Source organism: Miniopterus schreibersii, assembly GCF_964146895.1.
Source record: "Miniopterus schreibersii genome assembly, chromosome: 12".
Classification (NCBI taxonomy): domain Eukaryota; kingdom Metazoa; phylum Chordata; class Mammalia; order Chiroptera; family Miniopteridae; genus Miniopterus; species Miniopterus schreibersii.
In genome coordinates this window covers 35,357,279-35,379,113 of record NC_138112.1, presented here as the reverse complement: position 1 = coordinate 35,379,113, position 21,835 = coordinate 35,357,279, and the positions used below count along the sequence as shown (strand labels likewise).

Here is a 21,835-nt window from a genome sequence, read left to right as displayed (position 1 = left end):
AGGAAAGAAAAACATTGGGGATGGGGGTTGGAGTGCTGGAGAAATCGGGCACTGGGGAAGCTGTATGTGGTGCAGGAGCTGGAGGCTTCCTCTCCTGCAGGACCTGGGTACTAGGGAAGTGCAAATTATGGGAGCTTGTGGAGAAAATACACATGAATCAGGAACAAAACCCTCTGCATTGTCTCTCCTGTGTCCTCTACTGATGTAGCATAACATCTTGCCAGCTGGCAAAGGAAAAACATTTCAAGCCCTCAGACCCAATATTGCAGAAAGGTGAGTTGGGGCTGAGAGATGATAAGTTGATAACTGGCTCCCAAAATTTAGAGAAAATAAATGATTAAAATAATCTAGAACTGATGATGATGATACCAGGAATGATAAGAGCCAATGAATTGGATTCTTGCTGAAATAGTCTAAGCAATAAAACTTCTATATGATTTCTGAATTCAATCACTCTGTGAAACAAAAATCCCAGGTTGGTTATACTTAATGGGCGATTAGTGGGGTTTTCAGATAGTACTGACAGAATGATTTTCACTTTACATATCAACTTTAGAACCTATACCTTACATAAGATGCAACTCCACTGAAAGTAGAAGAGCCAAGATTTGAGCTTACTCTGATACTCCTTTTCTGTTATGTCTGTGATGTGCTATACTGCTTTTCAGAAAATGAATCTAGTATTAATAAGTATGATAAAACCCCCTTAGAGAGCAACTACTGAAATTATGGTACATCCAGTTACAGACTAGATTTGTCGTTAATCTCTACTTCATTTTTATTTTATTTCTCCGGAATTTCAGGACATTTCTCAAGTAAGATTCTAATCTTGGTGACTGAATTCTTTGACTAACTTTAATAATACATTTCTCCTGGTGATAAATGAGCAATGGGTTGATCATAACCAACTTTTATCTGGACGAAATATACCTTTCCTGAGCTTAATACAGTATTAAGTTGGTTTGTTTTAGACGCTGTTCACCTTCACGCATGAAGCAGCTATCGTAGAACCCTCCAACTTAATATTTTAAGGAGACCTGGATTTAGATAATCTTCTGTAGCATCCTTTTATTTTACTCATTATATCTGTTACTAACTCAAAATTTTAGCTTTAATTTAACTCCAAAGGAATATTAAACTATTATTTGTTTTCACTTATAAAGTTGGGAGCCTTCTTATCTCCCATTCAGATTGTCTGCAGATGCTGCAGCTATTGCATTGACACGTGTATTGTATAAGATTTTTAAGATTAATTTCTTTAGAAATAATAACATTTACCTTTGATATTCTGAATGCTGTGGAGACCTATTCGAAAGGCTATGTCCCTACACAACCTGCCATATTTGGCTAACACTGTGAGTGCCTGAGGTATGTAGAACACTCAGCAAGACAAAATTGTCTTTTGAACTTGACTGACTCAGCCACTTCCAAAAGAAGACAGTAGAGCCAGTGGTTCCTAGAAACCCACCATACTATACTTACTATTGCTATAGCAAAGAAGGTCTAAGCAAATAAAACCCCAAATTCCTACTCCAATTCTTGTTTTCAAAGCTGTAAGGTTTTACTTTGTTAAACAGATCTACCCATAATTAAAGGCGAGAACAGAAGCCAATAAAAATTAGCTTTAGACATCTTTCAAGCTTTTTCAGAATACTATACTTAACATTTATGTTCATACTTCAAGCAACTGTACATGACAAATTGTAAATAATAACATTTGTATAGCACTGTATCCTTTTAAAAGTATTTTCACATTCACTCTCAGTTAATTCTCACAGCTATTTGGAATAATAAATGATGTCCTTATCTTCATTTTATAGATTTTGACACTCTGAAAGGTTAAATAACTAATCCAAGTCCATATAGTAAAAAGTAGACTTGGGCTGTAATTCATCTTGTGACTCCAAACTTCACTACATTGTAATGCTTAATAAAGTTGTTTTCCTGTTTTATAGATAGGGAAACTGAGGCATAGAGCAGTTAAATGACTTGTACAGAGTTTCAAGCTTTAAAGATATATGTTTATGTAATTGTACTAAATGTGTGGAACAGTAAAAGTTATATAAGTGAAAGTCAGAAAATTTGGGTTCTTAGTCCTTAATCTGCCATTTATCAGAAGAACTAGGTGTGTGGCTACATGTACAGATACCAGGGATGTGTTAGGAATTTTACATAGTTACATTTGCAAGATGGCGCAGTGGACCTTTACAGTCCTAGGACTCTTAGTTACAGACCATAGGAAGGAGTTAAGAAAGATAACTATTTTAGTGTTGTCAGAGAGCATTCCCAGATTTTTTTCCTTCTCTTTGCAGAGATGTTGGCAATGTGGTTGAAGCCATGTATGGGGACCTCCCTCCTCCAATTATGCTGATTGGACACAGCATGGGCGGTGCTATTGCTGTCCACACAGCATCGTCCAACCTGGTGCCGAGCCTCCTGGGACTGTGTGTGATTGATGTTGTGGAAGGTAAGTTTTTTTGTGCTAACTGAATCAAAATCTTTGACTTATAAGAGCCATCCTGGTAGGTTATTATCATGTTTTAATTTATTGTTGATTTCACTCACCTTGAAGTATGTCCCTTTATCTTTTATATCTTTCTTTTATGTTATTTTGTGGCAAAGGCATTCCAAGTTTTTTTAAACTGGGACATAATGGACATATGTATTGGACATAATGGACTTTGTATTAGTTTCATTTGTACAATACAGTGATTTGATATGTGTACAGGGTGAGGTAAAACTGGGCTTACAGTTTATATGGAAAATTATATGATAATTAATAAATAATACAAGACTAAAGTCTGTATTTTGCCTCCTCACGACTGTAAACCTACTTTTGCCCCACCCTGTATAAATTGCAAAATCACCATAATATGTCTAGTTAATATCCATTACCACATAGAGCTAAAATTTTTTTTCTTGTCATGAGAACTTTAAGATCTATTGTCTTAGCAACGTTCAACTGTATAATACAGTATTATTGACTATAGTTAACATTGAATCCCCAGGACTTATTTATTTTGTAACTGGAAGTATGTATTTTTTTACACCTTCACTCATTTAATATACCCCCTACATTACCTAATCATTCTCCGTGACATAAGAAACTCTTCATAAACATCTTTTATGGCTGCATAATATTTTAATTGTATGTATACCCCATAATTTTATTTAACATTTAAAAAGAAGCCCAGCCATTGTGGCTCAGTGGTTGAGTGTTCACCCATGCACCAGGAGGTCACAGGTTCGATTCCCGGTAAGGGCACAAGGCCAGGTTTCAGGCTCAGTCCCCAGCAGGGGGCATGCAGGAGGCAGCTGATTGATGTTGATGTTGCTCTCTCATTGATGTTTCTATCTCTCTCTCTTCCTCTCTCTCTAAAAAAGCAATGAAAACATTTAAAAAAAAATTTTTTTAAAAAGAATCTGCCATGTCTTCTATGACCCAGTTTCAGAAATCACACTGTCACATGTACAACTTAGCCCTGTTCATTGTGGGGTACTACATGGAGTGAATACCGGGAGACAAAAATTATTGGAGGCCATCTTGGAACCTGGCTATCCTTTCAGTCTTCTGAATTTTCTTAAACTTTTCTTTATCTTTTTTCCCCAAGCATCACTGAATTCTGCTGTCATTGAGGGCAGAATATAGTTGACCCAGTAAGTGTAAATGCTTGAAAATGTTAAGTGCTGTGGTTAAAATTTTTGTTTAACATCTAGGTACAGCCATGGATGCCCTTAATAGCATGCAGAATTTCTTACGTGGTCGTCCTAAAACCTTCAAGTCTCTGGAGAATGCCATTGAATGGAGGTAATCCACAAATCTATATTGTCTATATTTTAAATGTTAGGTCGTAGCTTTCCTTTTTCATCAGCTCAAGCACCAAAGTTTAAAGGAATAATTCCATGCCTTAGCTTTATTGTAACATCACGGATGAAAACATTTATGTAAAGAGTAGAATTAAAAAAAAAAAAATTTAGCCTGGCCAGGCATGGCTCAGCAGTTGAGTGTCGACCTAGAATCCAGGCGATTGGGGTTCAATTCCCGGTCAGGGCACATGCCCGGGTTGTGGGCTCAATCAATGACTCTCTCATTATTGTTGTTTCTGTCTCTCTCCCTCTCCTTTCCTCTCTCTGAAATCAATAAAGATATATTTTAAAAAAAAAAATTTTTTTAAATGCTTCAGACTTGTCTCATTTGCATAAAATCCACCCTTTTTCTAATATACTATAGTGTCTCCTTCAGTCTTTGTAATTATGCATCATCTGATGTTTAGCTGTTTCCATCTCTAAGGTGAGAGTTTAGGATAACTGAGACCCTAAGACCTCTTCCACCTCTGTTGCTCCATGGTTCTAGATTCATTTTCTGTGTTTCAGAGAAAATGATGGAGAAACAGAAGTTAGGTGTAGAATCTTTTCTGAGTTTTTATTTGGGTTTTGGGTAAATAAAAACCCTTTGGGTAAATAATTTTCATAAAAATCACTGACAGAATTGTGTATGGCTTTCACTTAAGACTGTTCAGTCATTAATTTATTCATTAATTCAATCAATTTTTGATTAAATATTTATTAAACACTTTGTGCTAATGGGTGAAGATTCAGAGATAAGTAAAACACTGTTGTCGTCCCCCCACAAGGAGATCAGTCTTCAGATAAAACATCTTTAAATAGTATCCCATCTTCCTACCTATTCTTCAAAATCTATCTCCAGTACCTTCTCCAGAACCCTTTTTAACTCCTCCAAACCACACAAATTACTGCCTTGGTAAAACTGCTTGAGACCTTTAAGTCTGTATTATATTGTACTATTTACCCCTTAAGTCTTTTAGTCCTTCCTTAAAAAAAATACGCTTATGTTGTTAATTTTCATCTCTGTCTTCATGCCCTTCCTGCATCATAAAGGCAGCAGTTATTCTCTATTCCTTTGTACTTTCATATAGCATATAGCATACTGCTAACTGCCTTAGCAGGCATAACGTATCTGTTAACTGAATCAGAGATAGCACATGGAAATTAAGGACATGGTAAATATATCCTAAGGGAGTTTTCCTAAGACAGAGAGTCTCATGTCAGATATGCTTGCCAGAATGATGTGTGTGTTTAGTGAGATTGCTCCTACCTTCCCTATTCATGCTACTGTTCTTGAGCATGGGCCTGACACATAGTATCCCCTTGGTAAATATTTGCAGAACTGAAATGGCTTCAATATCTTTATTTAATTTTTACTATTCAGTTTATAGACATAATAACCAAGTGGGAAGTAGTAGTAACCTCCATATAAGCTACAGTGGTAACTATAACTTTTTAGTAGGTCCTCCAGAATCTGTAAAGTTATTCATTTGACCCTAGTGACATGATAAGGTGGATCCTGAATAACCTCTCTCCCTTCTTAATTTTCTCTTCTAGTGTGAAGAGTGGCCAGATTAGAAATCTGGAGTCTGCCCGTGTCTCAATGGTTGGCCAAGTCAAACAGTAGGTCTTATTTTTCCCTGTTGGGCTGGTGAGAGAACGAAACATGGTGATGGAATTTGCTTTTTCCCTCGTACACTTATCCTACTATCCTTGTGAATGAATGCCTTCATTATTTTTAGATAATTTTTACAAATGAGCCAGTGATATAGTATTTCTTTTCTTTTTTCTTTCTGTATTTTTAAGGAAATCCCAAAACCAAATTGTGTCTTGTACATAGCATTGGATTACCTTATTATCACAACTATAGGTATTAAAGGTGAAGAATCCCAGAGAATGTACATTAAAAATTAAGTGGCCAACCCTGGCCAGGTAGCTCAGTTGATTAGAGCGTCATCCTAATACACCAAGGTTGAGAGTTCGATCACGAGTCAGGGAACATACAAGAATCAACCAATGAATGCATACATAACTAGAACAACAAATTGATGTTTCTCTCTCTCTCTATCAAGTCAATTAAAAAATTAAGTTCCCACTCAAGTGCTGGCAGTATGGTTTCATTCTGGTAAGTCTCTTTCTAAGCCAGATATGGTTGTGAGGAAATAGCATAAAAGCTTTAGCATAACTTGAGTAAAAGCTAGATTCTAAGGGTGAGCTAAGATTATTTAGCCCAATTGGTTTTCCTGGCTAGGATTACATGAGTCCTGGATATTGCTATGCAGTCACAAAAGAAACTTCAGGTGAATTGAGAAAATGTTGCCCAATGGAACAGACAGGAAACACAAGAGTCAATGAAATGATAGTGGCATTATTGAATGTGTGCTATATGTCAGGCACTGTGCAGGGTATCTTACATATACTATCTCATTTTTTGAAACCTTGTATTGAAAATTTTCAGACATATAAAAGTAGAATAATACATTGAAATCCAATGTACCCATTGCCCATTTTCAACAATTATTGACTCATGGCCAGTCTTGTTTTATCTGTACCTCTATTTATTTCCCCAATGCACAAAATATTTTGAAATAAATCCCAGAAAAATACAATTTCCTCTATAAGATTTCAGTATGCTCTCTATAGGTTCCACTTCTCTCTCTCATTTTTTTTCTTGCAGTTTATGTGTTGAGGAAGCCTGGTTATTTGCTCTGTAAAATTTCCCACAATCTGGATTTGCTGGTTGATTCCTGTAGGTGTAATTTAACATATTCCTTTGTTCCCTCTATTGTCTGTAAATTGTTAGTGAGATCCAGAGATTTGATCAAATTCAGTTTGATTGGTTGTTATTTTGGTTTTTATATTTGTTTTTAAGAGTAGGTGATATTATTTAATGCCACCGGGAAGCACATAATGTCTGCTTGTCTCTGTTTTTGAATGTAAGTAGCCATTGATGATCATGACCTGGATTCATTAATTCATTTGCTTTATCTCATTTAATCCTTACAGTACCTTTTTAAGATAAGTTGTTTTATAGGTGAGGAAGCGGAAGTTCAAAAAGGCGTAGTGATTTTCTCAGGATCACATAGCTAGTGCATCACAGAGCTCAGATTCAAACTTCCGTGTATTTGACTCTAAAGCCTATGTTATGGATTTTACAACTAAAAGGACAATTTGAATAGTAATATCTGGCAGACACATAGCAGAGTCTTTGAGTAAATTGTGAAACTGCCTACTTTTCAGTGCCCTAAATATTTTGAGATCTGACTTGTCTAAGCAGTGGTAAAGCATTTTGTAAGGAAGTTACATGGCTGATAGGCACGTAGTTAATTGACTTTTAAATTTTACTATTTGTAAATTTAAGTAGTGTTTTCTCTTAATTTGTAAACCTGTGTATGTAAGAGTATATGTGTTTTAATTGTCATGTAGATATTAATTGTAACATTTCTGCTGCCTTCATCTAGGTGAAATTCTCTTGAATCTCCCAGTTCATAGCTATGGAAGAAATCCAAAGCACGTGTTACTTTTTTGCTATGGTCCTTTGACCTAGATGTGAAACTTGATACCTCAAGTTCAATAGAAACTCCCACTTAACAAAACATTTATGAACATAGGCTTTATTGAAGGTTTGGTAGAGGAGATAGACAATTCTTGTCTACCATGCATAGCAGACCTTGGCACTAGCTGCTGCTCTGGTCTTGGGATTTTTACCTTTAATATTTGTCAATATATTTTTTTCCAATAAGTTCTCTTTAAAAGTAATTATAGTACCAGCTATTCATATAATAATATTTTTTCTACCTAATTGCATAATAAAGAGAGATTGTTTTTAGAGGAAAAACAACAATAATAATTGGTTGGATCAGATGTTCTAATCTGCAAGGTTCAGCTGGCATGGTCATTGTAATTGCCAGTTTCTACCAGCTAATTAAAAATTGGGGGCTTTTCACCAGTGTGTTTGAATCTTGTTTTCTACTATAAGCAAGGTATAGGAGAAAAGCATCATGCTTTAGAATTATTTGGGCCTGCATTTGCCTACCAGCTTCATCTACTCATGAGCTAGGTGACCCTGGTCTATTTTTTAACTCTTGAGGCCTATTTATAGATTGTTAAGAGGATTATATAAAATAATTCGAATAAAACTCTTGTCACCATGCCTCAGGAAGTGGTTACTGCCTTCTGTTGGTCAGTTTCTGTGCAAGAGCTGGAACCCATCCCTTGGAGTATAGTCATACATTGGTCTTGACCTTCCGCAGTTCTGGTCTACTTTTGTACATTTTAAAAAGCACATTTTCCTCATCCTTCTCCTAGGAGCATTGTTAAGTTTCAACTAACATTTGATTCTAAAAGGCCATAAATATCAGTATCTCTGAGATAATTTGTGTATAGAAGGGAGGTTTGTGACAGCACTTATTTTAAAAACCTAGGTGTGAAGGAATCACAAGTCCAGAAGGCTCCAAGTCTATAGTGGAAGGAATCATAGAGGAGGAAGAAGAAGATGAAGGAGGAAGTGAGTCGGTCAACAAGAGGAAAAAGGAAGATGACATGGAGGTGGGTAAAAGCCTGCATTGGAAGGATGGGGTGGGGATGGTTCAGAGTGTGGGGGTATGGGGAAGGGGAGGTGACATTGTTCTTTTGTCTACCATTAAATATTTTAGGGGCAAGGAGATGATGATAATAATAGATAAGGCACTTGTATACCATTAAATATTTTAGGGGCAAAGAGATGATAATAATAGATAAGGCACTTGTAGATGGTGCTGACAAATTAGAGCCTAAAACTTACAGTATATACTTTACCCTCAAACAGACTGCTTCCTCATAAGGCTCTTTCTCACCTCTGTATTTCGGTTCCTGTAGTTTATTTCATGAGCAAATCCCGTTTCCTCCCATTCTGTACTAAACCCATCCAAATCTTACCCATTGTTTATGGTGTATCTCCTTGGGAAAGCTTTCTGATCTCAGTTTGTCAGTCCCTCTCCAAGTGCAGCACTGAGAGTCTAGATGACACAGCTCAGCACTTTGTTTTTTTGTAGTTGTGGCTAGCTCATAGATCTTATTTTCATAAGCCATATCTAAAGATACTGTAGTCTTCTGGTACTCATCCCTAGAATGCAGATGCAGAGTCTTCTAATTACCCAAGAATTGTCTCCCAACAAAAATAACCTGTGTATTTTGAGGGCAGGAACTGATGTTCTGTATGAATTTCCCTTAGCATTTAGCTCAGGGTTGTGTGCATAGAAGATGTTCTGTGAGTACTTACTAAGCAGTTGATTTGAGAATAGTGGTGAAAGAGGTACTTCTTTCTTGGAAATGGTTAGTGAGCATGACCAGCAGACTTACTGGGATGGATTACAAACATCTTACTAATGGCAGGTAAAGGACTTGGTGTATACCACATATTCCTTTGCATTTGGAGATGCAACTGTTAGCAAGGAGGAACATCCTTTTTTTAAAACAGTATTTTTTATTTAATGAGGATCTTTTTGTCATCCTTAAGATCAGTGAATAATACCTTGTACGTCTTTGGTGTTTCCAAAAGTATAAATAATGCGTGATCAGTTTGCCCTCTCAACACTTTGAGAGATGAGAGAATATCTTCTTTTCCATGATAACAGTGTGGAAACTGAGATTCAGAAATGAAGAGATATGCCCAAGGTAATCAACTAGTATTTAGTAGATTTGAGACTCTGATACAAACTCTGATCATTTACTTTTTACCTTTTATGTAGTGGAAACTACACATTTATCATATCTAGTTCTCATTTTAGCTTTGTTGTAGGTGTTATCACTGTTTTACAACTCAGGTACATATATTTGCCTATGGTCACACATAAATGTTAGCACTAAAACACATCCACATGCTTTGATTTTAATTCCAACTCTTTTTTTTTTGGCCATTGTTTATACACTCAATTATATGAAGTTATTTAAACTCCAGCAGTTTTGTTACGAGGGCAAACTAAGGCACATCAAGCAATAAGGAATATAATTAAACAGTCTATGCTTGAGGAAAGACACAAAGAAACTCCAAACAATAGTCACAGCTTCTTGCAACTAGTAGATAAATAAGACCTGGAGATCTGTTGTACAGCATAGTAATTATAGGCAACAATACTGTATTATAAACTTCAAAGTTGCTAAGAGACTAGATCTTAATTGTTCCCACTACAAAAAAGAAATGATAATTATGTGACATGAGAGGTATTAGCTAATACTATGGTGGTAATCATATTGTAATATATAAATATAAGATCAACACTGTTGCACACCTTAAACCTACATAATGCTATATGTCAGTTGTATCTCAATAAAGAAAAAATAATTTATTAAATAAAATGATGGAGAAAATGTTAACACAAATTAAACTTAACAACAACAAAAAAGTTCACAACTTCTAAAGCTTGGCATCCAGGGGCCATTCAGTGCACATTAGCCCTTAGGAGCATCTCTGTTATAGCATAGTATAAAAAGTGGTGTTTGAAATGACTCTGAGACATATGTAAGAGGTCATTTGCATCTATTCTGCTCTGTAAAAGAAGGTAAAGATATACATTTAATGGGGGAGGAGGGCAAATCTAATACAAAATGGTTAAAATACAGAAAAGGAGGGAAAACATTTAAGCTTTGGTGCTTATAGGAATAAGCTTCAGTTGTCCAGGATATATTCCTTTATGCCTAAATCTTTTTTTAAAGAACTACTTTATTGAGAGAGAATTAATCCAAAGTATACAATTCATTGGTTTTTTTTTAGTCACAAAGTTGTGCAACCATCACAACAATTTAATTTTAGAACATTTCATCACTTTTAAAAAACAATGTCATACTGTTTTTGGTCACTTTCCACTTTCCCCTAACCTCCTCATCCCTAGGCAACCACTCATCTACTTTCTGTCTCTATAGAATTTGCCTAATCTGGACATTTATTATAAATGGAACTATATAATATATGATTTTTTGTGACTAGTTTCTTTCAACTTAGCATAATGTTGTCAAAGTTCATCCATGTTGTAGTATATATTTGTACTTCATTCCTATTTATGGCTGAATGATATTCCAATGTATGGATAGACCACATTTTTCATCCATTCATAAGTTAATGGACACTTGGTTGTTTCCACTTTTTGTCTACGAAGTATGCTGGCACAAACATTCGTGTACAAGTTTTGTGTGGACATAGGTTTTTATTTCTCTTGGGCATATACCTATAAGTGGAATAGCTGAGTGGTAATTCTGTGTTTAATCATTTGAGGAACAGCCAGGCTGTTATCCAAAGTGCCTGTACCATTTTACATTCCCACCAGCAGTGTATGAGGGATCTAATTTTTCTTCATTCTTGTTAGTACTTGTTACTGTCTGTCTTTCTGATTATAGCCACTCCAGTGGGTCTGAAGTAGTATCTCCTTGTAGTTTTGATTTACATTTTCCTAATGACTTGATGTTGAGCATCTTTTCATGTGCTTATTGACCATTTGTGTGTGTATCTTCTCTGGAGAAATATCTATTAAGATCCTTTGCCCATTTTAAGATACTGTTATTTGTCTCTATTACTGAGTGGTAAATGTTCTTTATATATGTGATTTGCAAATATTTTCTCCTGTGGGTTGTCTTTTCATATTCTTGGTGGTGTTTTGAAAGGACAAAAGTTTGATTTTAATTTAATTTATGTACTTTTGTTGTTGTTTTGGTGTCATATCTAAAAATGCTTTGAATAGCTCAAGGTCACAGAGATTTATGGCTATGTTTTCTTCTAAGAGTTTTCTAGTTTTAGCTCTTACATTTAGGTCTGTGATCCATTTTGAGTTAATTTTTGTATACAGTATGAGGTTGGGGATGTAACTTCATTTTTTTACATGTGAATATTCAGCTGTCCCAGCACCATTTATTGAAAAGACCCTCCTTTCCCCATTGAGTAGTCTTGGTGTCCTTGTCAAAGGTTATTTGACCATATATGTGAGGGTTCATTTCTGGGTGCTCTACTTTATTCCATTGGTATATTTGTCTGTTTGTGTACCAGTACTGTACTGTTTTGATTACTGTAGCTTTGTAATGTTTCAAAATCAGAGAGTGTGAGTCCTCCGATTTGTTTTCTTTTTCATAATTGTTTTGACTGTTCAGTATCCCTTGAGATTCCCTATGAATTTTAGGATAAATTTTCCTATTATTGAAAAATCGCCATTGGGATTTTGAAAGCGATTGTGTTGAATCTTCAGATTGTTTTGGGAATAATGGACATCTTAATCATCTGACAATCTTTAATATAATATATTGCTGTGTCATGTTCACTTCTAGATTTTCATATTGTGGTTGATACAGTATCCCAATTATTTCAGTTATAATATTTTTAATGATGCAGAAAAGTATAGAGAATTATTTATTTGTTTAGCTTGCATTTGTTGAGTGCTTTACTCTGTGCCCACCCATCTACTTTATATTGAGATTTAACAGATATTGACATTTTGTCATATTTGTGTCAGATTTCCTTTTTAAATTACTGTTGCAGGAACATTATATAATTATCATAAATCAAAATGTAAGGAAAAATGCTCTAAAACAAATCAACATATTTTCAGTTTTCCTTTCCAGTTCTTTCCCAAAGTATGCCACATTTTTCCAGTGGTAATTCTAACTTAGGTGACATATTGTACTCTGCTTCTTTCACTTAATGTTATATTTTAAGCATTTTTTTCATACTGCAACATGTTTTTTGTAATTATCCTTTTTATGGTATGTTTTTTGCCAAGTGAAAGTAAGAGAAGCTCAGTCTTGGCTTTACCATTTACTAGCTTTGTAATCTTAAAAATGTCCTAAGTTCACTGAAACTAATAGAAGTAAAAGTAAACTTCTGATTACCTAAACACAGAAATAACAATATATCACAAGGCTGTTATAAGGATTAAATATAGCCCTAGCCAGTTTGGCTCAGTGGTTAGAGTGTCAGTCTGTGGACTGAAGGGTCCTGGGTTGGATTCCAACCTCGGTTGCAGGCTCAGTCCCTGACCCCAGTCAGGGCATGTGTGGGAGGCACCAATTGATGTCTCTCTCACATCATTGTTTCCCTGTTTTTCCCTCTCTCCCTCGCTCCCTTCCACTCTCTCTGAAAAGCAATGGAAAAAAATATTCTTGGGTGAGCATTAAAAAAAAAGTATTAAATGTATATTAAAATGTCTGGGACATAGTAGGCCCTTAATAAGTGCCAGTTTCTTTCCCTTTCCTTTTCTCAGAGACCTAGTTTTTATCCTGTTCCTCCAGGGGTTGCCCCCAAAGACTCAGAACTTGCTCTTATTCCTCTAGACCAAGAAAGACCATCCATACACTTGGAGAATTGAACTGGCAAAAACTGAAAAATACTGGGATGGCTGGTTCCGAGGCTTATCCAATCTCTTTCTTAGTTGTCCTATTCCTAAATTGCTGCTCTTGGCTGGTAAGTGGATATATGCATGTATTAGTCAGATTGGGGTGCCATAACAAAGTTCCATGGACTGGGTGGCTTAAACAACAAATTTATTTTCTCAGTTCTGGAGGCTGAAAGGCTGAGATCAGGGTACCAGCATGGTCAAGTTCTGGTGAGAGCTTTCTTACTGGCTTGCAGACAACTACCTTCTCACTATGTCCTTACATGGCAGAGAGAAAACAAGAGCAGGCTCTCCCATGTTTATTCCTATAAGGACACTCACTAATCCTGTCATATGAGGGCCCCTCCCTTATGACTACGTTTAACCCAGTTACTCCCTTATGTAACCCTAATTACTTCCATATTGCTAAATATGGTCACATTGTAGATTAGGGCTTCAACATACGGATTTTTGGGGGGACACGATTCAGTCCATAGCAGTGTAGGTATATTGTCATCTGCATATGTTCTTATTTTATGTAAATACTCACCAAATGAGTAGTGACTTCCAAGGTGAAGTACTATCCTCACTCATTTGTGCCCTTTTTCTTCCCCACACCAGATCCCTAAACCTAATGAAGCATAACATCCACCTGGGATGGCCTGATTCTGACCTGGCCTCTCTCTGTACCTGGTCATGCCCAAGTCCTTCTCCTAGAGTGGTGTAAGGATATTCTGAGTATAATGGAAATTTTAAAAAGTAAAACCCTGTTTTCAGAAACCAGTTTAAATGAGCAAAGTGATTGCCTGGAAAGCTTCGTGTGGGGAGAATATACCCTCAGGGAGTTAGGATTGTCATTAACCTGAATTGAGAATGTCATCATGTTTACAACTTTGTGACAATTTTTACTTCATACTTGAACAGTAAAACCTACTTCCCACAGCCTTTTCTAGTAAGCTACTAATGGATTCTCTTATTTTTTTTCTAGGTGTTGACAGATTGGATAAAGATCTGACTATTGGCCAAATGCAAGGTAAGTCATCAAGAAGTTATATCCCTAGGTCAGTGATCTTCAACCATTTTCAAGTATCTTATGGCACACATGAACTAATTACTAAAATTCTGCAGCACACCCCAAAATATAATTTTTACCGATCTGACAAAAAAGAAAGGTATAATTTTGATTGATTCGCACTGACCGGCTATTGTTATGTTGGCTGTTGTCTTTTTTTCTTTTTAATCCTCACCTAAGGATGTGTTTTTATTGATTTTGGAGAGCGATGAAGGGAGAGAAAGAGAGAGAAACATCGATATGAGAGAGACATGGATTGGTTGCCTCTCATATGCTCTCCAACCAGGATCAAACCCACAACCTAGGTGCCCTGGCAGGGAATCGAACCCACAGTCTTTTGCTCCAACCGAGCTACCTGGCCAGGGCTATTGCCATTTTTAATTTGACAGCCTAAAGGAAAAGAGGTCAGTGTCTCTGACTAAATAGGTATTGCATGTTTTAAAAAGTCTTGTGGCACACTGGTTGAAAATCACTGCCCTAGGTCATTCTCTGAGGGCACAAAAAGGTGCAGAGTCATGTGGAAATTATTATTTTGAGATGGTGAGATACAGTGGAGAGAGGTTGAGCTTTAGAGTTAGACCCAAATTTAGTACCCACCTCTGTTCCTGACCTATTATATGATTATGGACAAGTTTTTCCCTTTTCTGAGCTTTGGTTTCTTCCCCTCCTAAAAATAAAAATTATACTGCCACCTGTATCTCAGAGTTATAAGGACTAAAATAAGACAATGTCTTTGAAAAGGGCATTATAAATTATAAAGTATGGTATAGGTATATAATATCATGAAAGATATTCTGAATATTTATCAATATTTTTATTGTTAGAAGTCTTAGGAAAGGGAAAGATCCAGGATAACCCAGATAAAAAAAGTGTAAACTTTATTTGGAAGACAGCATGGTGAGGTAGCTGGTAAAAGCAAGGACTCTGAGCTTTGGAGAACTGGATTTGAGTACTGTTACTTTCCTACTAATTTTTTTACATTGGGCAAGCCACTTGACCTGCCTTGGCGTCAGTTTTCTCAGTCTATAAAATGAAATTGACAGCAGCCTCACAGATATTATGAAGTGTGATGAGTAAGGAAAGTGACATGTCATACTCAGGTCCAGATGTGTTGGCCAGATGACAGTAGAGGCAGTGGGACCAGTTTTGTGGAGGCTTTTGCTTTAGTGTGGATGAAAGGCTTGGTGAAGGTGAAGTCAATAGGCATTGGCACCTTTTGGGTGATAGGAAGAAGGGGTGCGAACCCCAAGGCCAACATGTCAGGCTTAAACAGATTCTGTTCTTGACTTTCCTTCTTTTCTACTTTTACTGTCCCTGGGCAAATCTGATGGCTTCTGTTTATACCCTGATAACTCCCAAAACTCAATGTCCAATTTATACCTGTTCTCTCCTGAGCTCCAGATCTGGCCCATGTGTCAAACCTGCTGGACATCTCCACTTAGATATTTCATGTGCCCCTTAAACTGTTCTTTTAGCTGTCCCCAAGCTCTTCACAGAGAAGGGGGCTATATTCCCCTTAAAATCATTCTTTAAAGACTCCTGAATGATTTATCAAACTCTAGCCCCAGACCCTCGTACCCGTTCCTTTCTCCAACTGCATAGTGTTCTGAAGCCTGGAGAAGGACCATGGGCTGGGACTGTGTTTTTACATCACTGATGATGGTAATTCTGAGCTTAGATACCTTTCCTTGAATTCAATTCAAGCAAACTTTTCCTAAGTACTCTTTCTGTGCAAGACCTATGCTTGCTGCTGGGCAGACAGAAGAATCAAACATGGCCTCTGATACTATATGAAAGCAGGTGATCTGGACTGGACTCACATTTGGAACCAGTGTTGATCACCAGCCTTGGAAATCAGACAGTTCTGGGTTTAAATCCCTGTTCTTGGTTTTGTGGCCTGAGTGAATTGCTAACTTCTTTAATCCAGAGGGTTTTTAAAGTCTATAAAATGGAGGTAATACTATATTTCAATACAGTTGTGTGAGGCTTAAATGAGAAAATCTGGATGAAGTAAAGAATCTGACAGATGATAGCTTTGCTATGTTCAGGAAGCAGTCATGATTCCCCAGCGGATGCCCTTCTGTTTCTCCAGTAAAGATTATGCCAAGACCACCTTCTCTTTCAAAGTATCTCATGAGTGTAGAGATTAAATAGCTGTGATGAGGGACATTCCATAAAACAAAGGGAAATGGCTAACTTGGCATAGATTTCTAACCTCAGCTTTCCCAGGATTGTGTTTAAACCAGCTGAGTTAGTTACAGAATCCTGGAAACCCAGCACTCATTCATGGTACAATTTGGGTAAATAATTTCGGTTCTCTAAAATTAAGGTTTCTTATCTGTAAGATGACAGGAGAGGGTTTGGAAATATTCCCACCTCATAGAGTAATTGTGAGGATTGCCCATGATCACGTTATTTTATGTGTACTGGATATAGTGTTGTTAGTATGTGTGAATTCTTGATTCCTTATATGCCCATTCTTTCAAAGAGGAATGAAAAATGCATCTCTAGTCACTAATTCTGGGGTGGTTGGAGTTAAAAGTTTTATTCGGTCATTTGCTCAATTATTCATCCAAGACATACTAAGCACTTGCTCAGTGTCTTGCCCTGTGTTGGGCTTTATTAGGGAAATAGAGCAAGTAATGATACTAGCCTGTGTCCTTACAGAAATGACACACTCCTGGGTAGGCAAGCATCAGTGGCGTTTAAAATATAAGCTTACAAAACGAGAGCGGCACACGCTGCTCTGTTTGGAGTCAAATGCATTCACAACAGTACATTAAGAGATACAAGGGAGATGGGAGTAGGCTGGAGTACCCGGGGCAGCTTACTGCAACAGGAGGGGCATAAGCTGGGCCTTACTGAATGGAATGGTCTTAGTTCCTCTACTAATTAAGCTACCTTGGGCAAATCACTTTACTAATATGACCTCAGTCAGTTTCACCATCTCAAAAAAGAATTTTAGTATTTGTCCTGCTTAGTTTTATAGGGTAGATTTGAGAATCAACTTAAAACATGGATAGAAGAGTATTTTGAAAACATTTTAAAGCACTGTGTGACGGGTAAGAATCACAGAATGTAATGACCAAGAGGGCTTTCAGAGCTTACTCCCTTGTTTTGTAAATGGAGATACTGAGGCTCTGAGAGTCTGTTCTCTACTTTTGGGAACTCTGGGTCCCATATTCTTTAGTCTGCTTAGAGATCTCGCTTCATCAGTCATCTCTGTTTACTCTTAATAACGATCACATTAGTTGTGAGCTTGGTGCTCCACAAGACAGGGTGAGGAAATGCTTAGTACAGTGTCTGGCACGTAGTCAAGCACTCAAATGGTAACTTATTGTCATAGTAAATTTCAAAATCCTTAACATAGCTCACAAAACCCTTCATGGTGTGGTCCTTGCTCACCTTCCCAGCCCCATTAGTAACTCGCACAAGCACCGTGCTACGCTCTTTATTCCCAGGAACAAGCACCATGTCATCCTCCTTCCCTTTTGTAGGCTGTTTTCTTCTGTGGGAAGCCTCCCTGGGTCCCTATTTGATTATGAAGCCCCCTTTCTTATGTTCTTCCAGTTCCATGTGTACAGTTTAATAGCAGGAACTACATGTTGCATTAAAATGTTGGTTCTTGTGTTTTGCTTCCCCACTAGACTATAGTAAATCCCCTGAAAAAAGGAACTGTTTCTTCCTATATGTCAGGCATGAAGTAAATGCACATTAAATGGTTGCAGACAGAAAAAGTGCAGGGAAAAGGATTTGTCCAAATTACAATTACAAGTATTACCATCCTCAGGGGCTTGGTGACTAAGTCCTGTGAGGCTGCAGAGGTGGTAAGAAGAGAGCTGTTTTAGTCCCTGAGGTTGCCTGGATTTGTTTCCTCTCCAGGGAAGTTTCAGATGCAGGTCCTACCTCAGTGTGGCCACGCAGTCCATGAGGATGCCCCAGACAAGGTGAGTCCAATGCTTAATGACTGAGAGCTGTGAGGACCTCTGTGAGAGTAACCTTGGGTCTCACAGAAGATAGAACATACATCTAAATCAGTCTGTGTTGCCTGCAGCTATTGCTGTGGGATCTATACAGATTCAACTCCACCATCTCCCAAACTTCTTCCTGGCAGCTGCCTATGGTCATGGCTTTCTGTGTGTGGTCTGAGAAGCTACTGGCACTCTGCTATTTTATCCTGGGACCCTATGGTTAAGATCTTAAGCTCTATTTCTCCATTACTTCCAAAAGCCATATGGAAAAAGGGATATTTGGGGTACAAACTGGTTCCTAAATTATACTAACAGGAATTAATAATATGCATGCTCCCTATAGGAAAAAGTTACTTGCAACTCCAAAGGAATAAATAAGCCTTCACATCATTCTTCTTGACTTCTCTGGAGCCATTCCTGGCAGGGATGGTGGGGAGAAGTCTCCCAGACCTATAGGACCCATGAGTTCACTGTAGGGCCTAAGCTGCCAATAGAGCCCATAGGACCTCCAAGGCTGAGGCCCATTGCTAACCTTCATATGGCTAGGAGTATCTCTCTGTTTTGTAGGTAGCTGAAGCTGTTGCCACTTTCCTGATCCGCAACAGGTTTGCAGAGTCCGTCGGTGGATTCCAGTGGTAAGGAAGTACAAAGGTTTAAGAAGCCCAACTGCTGGCCAGCTCTAACAAAAAGATATTTGCAAGATTGTAAATATCTCTTCCTTAACCCTGCCTGGTTTGGTCACCATGCCTTTTCCCCCCTCCTCAACACAGAGCCCAATGTGTGTTTCTACAATGCCATAGTTTGTGTTCTCTGGTCGTGGGTTGTTGCTGAGCTGAAATTAAGTTGTCTGTCCCTCCCCCGACCCCCCACGATGTGCACTTATTGAGGTGGCCGTTCTCTGAGGAGTCTGCGATGGGAATCAGTCCTTTTCCAGGCTCTTAGAGAAGTTCTGAGGAAGCCGGGCAGGTTGTGGAGGCTGAGTAGAGATCCAGAATAGGGTGTTTAACTTAGTGCTATTGACACTTGGGGTGAGTAATCCTTAGTGTTGGGGACTACCCTGTGCATTATAGGATGTTTAACAACATCCCTGCTCTCTGTGCACTAGAGGCCAGTAGTACCCCCACACTTACAGTTGTGACAAGCAAAAATGTCACTAGATTTTGCCACACGTCTCAAGGAAAGCAAAATCACTCCCAGTTGAGAACCAATGGTCTAGGGGGGAAAGGATGCCTCTCATCCTAGGATGCTCTTCATCTGATTAGGGAGACAAAGTTGGGCTCTTCGTTGAGGAGGAAGAGAAGCATAGGGGCCTAAACCACATGGCCTTGGCTCCACCTCAGGGAGCTCGTGGTCTGTGCTACAGAAGGCCCCTGACCCTCAGAGAGCCCGCAGCCTGATGAGTCACGCCTGCCAGGTGGAAAGTCTCTTATCTGATTTTGGTGAGGGTCCAGGGAAACCCATTCCCCACCCTCAGGAAGTTTGAAGAAGAAGAAATGAAGAAAAAGAAATGGCTTCTGCGTTAGAGAACTTCGACTGCCAGGGCCTGGGAGGTGAAGGTGACAGGGCAGGGTGGGCATTAGAAGTGATGACAGGAGCCTGGCACAGTGAGCCACACAAGTGACTCCCTTATGCTGAACTACCCCTCAGGCAACTGACCATTGATGGATCCCAGGAATCAACAGTAAAGACGTAATTTCTCTTAATCAGTGTTTGGGGCCCCTGGACTATTTGGAGATTTGGTCAAGTCAGCAGTACACTGAGAGCAGAACCTGGGTACAGCCGTGGGTGGGGTTGTGGGAGGTGGGACAGATCTGCAAGGGCCTTGCTGGTTATTAGGAAGGGCTTCCGGAAGGAGGCAGAGTGACATTTGCTTTCCCTTCTTTTCCACTCTCCACAGTGTGTTTCCTGGCTGTTAGTGACCTGCTCTCCGTCCCGCCCTCAACGTTGAGCTCTGTTGTAAATACATCGCACCAGAGGCCACTGTGATGCCGCTGTCTCCTCCTCACCATCCTGCCTGATCACGTGACACCGGCTCCCTATAGACGGGCATCCCCAGATGTACAAACCCTTTTGTGTATTTCTGCCAAAAGCATTGTTTTCCAGGGCCTTTGACCATCAGTCTCCCTAGTACAAGGCTCCCCGGATCATACCCCTTTCCTGTTCAGGGGTTGCCTGTTCTCCCTGCCTTACCTAGGGTAAAGCCTCCATCAGAACTGCCACCCTGCGCCCCTAATCCTGGCATTAGGCAATGCACTTGGGTCCACATGTCTCCCCAGGCTCAGGGACCTCCATTCCTTGAGGTTGTTCTTGGCATGGTCCTGCCCTACCTCAAGGGATGGGCCATGCACAGGGTGGTCCTTATTTTTCCCTTTCAGATAAAATACCAGTCAGGTACCTTTTAATCCCAGTCTTACTCTTCCAGTTTTGGAAGACCTATAGACTATAGTCCAGGATCCAATTCTTAGGTATAAGGAGAGGTGGTGGAGAGCATCACAAGAAACCATCCTGAAAATCAGGTCCAGCCAGTCCAAGCACATGGCCTCCTATCTGGGGAGAGCCCACTGTCCCACTCCCACATGTCTGGGCACCTGTCCTGGGCTGAGGCCAGGCTGCTCCAGGGGCCTCTAGGGCCCTCACCTGTTACAGAGCAACCCAGGTTAAGTACAGCCCACGCACAAAGCCACAGGCTAAAGCCTGTGCAGTTTTTAAGAATCAAATTTAACCATTTTCATAATTGGTCCTTGGAGGTGTGCAGAGTGCCCGCTTGCCTCTTCTAGACCCACACAGCTTATCTTCGGCATTTGTGGTTTCCATGTCACTCTTCATAGGAACAGCCAGCATCCTCAGTCTTTGCCTCTTCCAGCTGCCTCATCACAGAACTGCGGCTTCCACCTGCTGCCCAGGCACGCCGTTTCCCCGGGCAGGGAGGGGCAGTCTCCTGCAGCCCATCTTTTCTGTGACTGTCTTAGGTGATGCATAGCCCCCTCCACCTTTTCACCCAACAACTTCCTATCCCTGTCCTGCTGCATGGTCCGGAGTCTGGGACCTACTTTGTTTGTTATTTATGACCTTGTTAAAGAAAATAAATATCTCCCAGCCTTTATCGATCTAGTTTTTCTCTGTGAAGTTGTCATTATTTCTGCTGATCTGGGGGCAGGGGACAGTTCATTGGATTTAGTTACCATAGCTCCAGAAAGCCCCTTCCTGCAGCCCATCAGCATTGTATGCTCTGCCTGTTCCCCAGGTCTAGGATGCCCAGTGGAATGGACAGCCAGCCTCCACAGCAGCCAAGGAAACCTGGGTTCCAGTCCCATCTCTTCAAATTATTTGCTCTGTTAACTTGGGCCTAGAACAGTACAGTCTGTGCACTGTTCACATGACCTCAGCCACTCATGGCTTCATATCTGCCAACACCCAGACTTTGTCCACAACCCAGATCATCTCCTGAGCTCTAGACACTTAGATCCATCTACCTCCTCCTCTCTCAAATGACCAAAAGCTACTCATGTTGACCATTCCTAAAACTGAATTCACCTTCCCCCTAAAACTAACTTGTTCTTCCTCCTGTGTTTCCTAGCTCAGTAAGTGGTAGGTACCACCATCTCTCCAGTTGT

General features: G+C 39.2%; 1 protein-coding gene across 1 annotated transcript in view; it reads left to right on the top strand.

The window, feature by feature from the left end:
* The window catches only part of PPME1 (protein phosphatase methylesterase 1), a 48,196-nt gene extending 26,872 nt beyond the window's left edge, over positions 1-21,324 (top strand). The window contains exons 6-14 of the mRNA XM_081153183.1: positions 2,313-2,467; positions 3,718-3,808; positions 5,404-5,469; positions 8,271-8,394; positions 13,138-13,267; positions 14,167-14,211; positions 18,133-18,197; positions 18,789-18,856; positions 20,119-21,324. Coding sequence (XP_081009309.1) covers positions 2,313-2,467; positions 3,718-3,808; positions 5,404-5,469; positions 8,271-8,394; positions 13,138-13,267; positions 14,167-14,211; positions 18,133-18,197; positions 18,789-18,856; positions 20,119-20,137 — 763 coding nt within the window. The 3' untranslated portion in view covers positions 20,138-21,324. The remainder of the gene's footprint in view (positions 1-2,312; positions 2,468-3,717; positions 3,809-5,403; positions 5,470-8,270; positions 8,395-13,137; positions 13,268-14,166; positions 14,212-18,132; positions 18,198-18,788; positions 18,857-20,118) is intronic.
* The last annotated feature ends 511 nt before the right edge of the window (positions 21,325-21,835 follow it).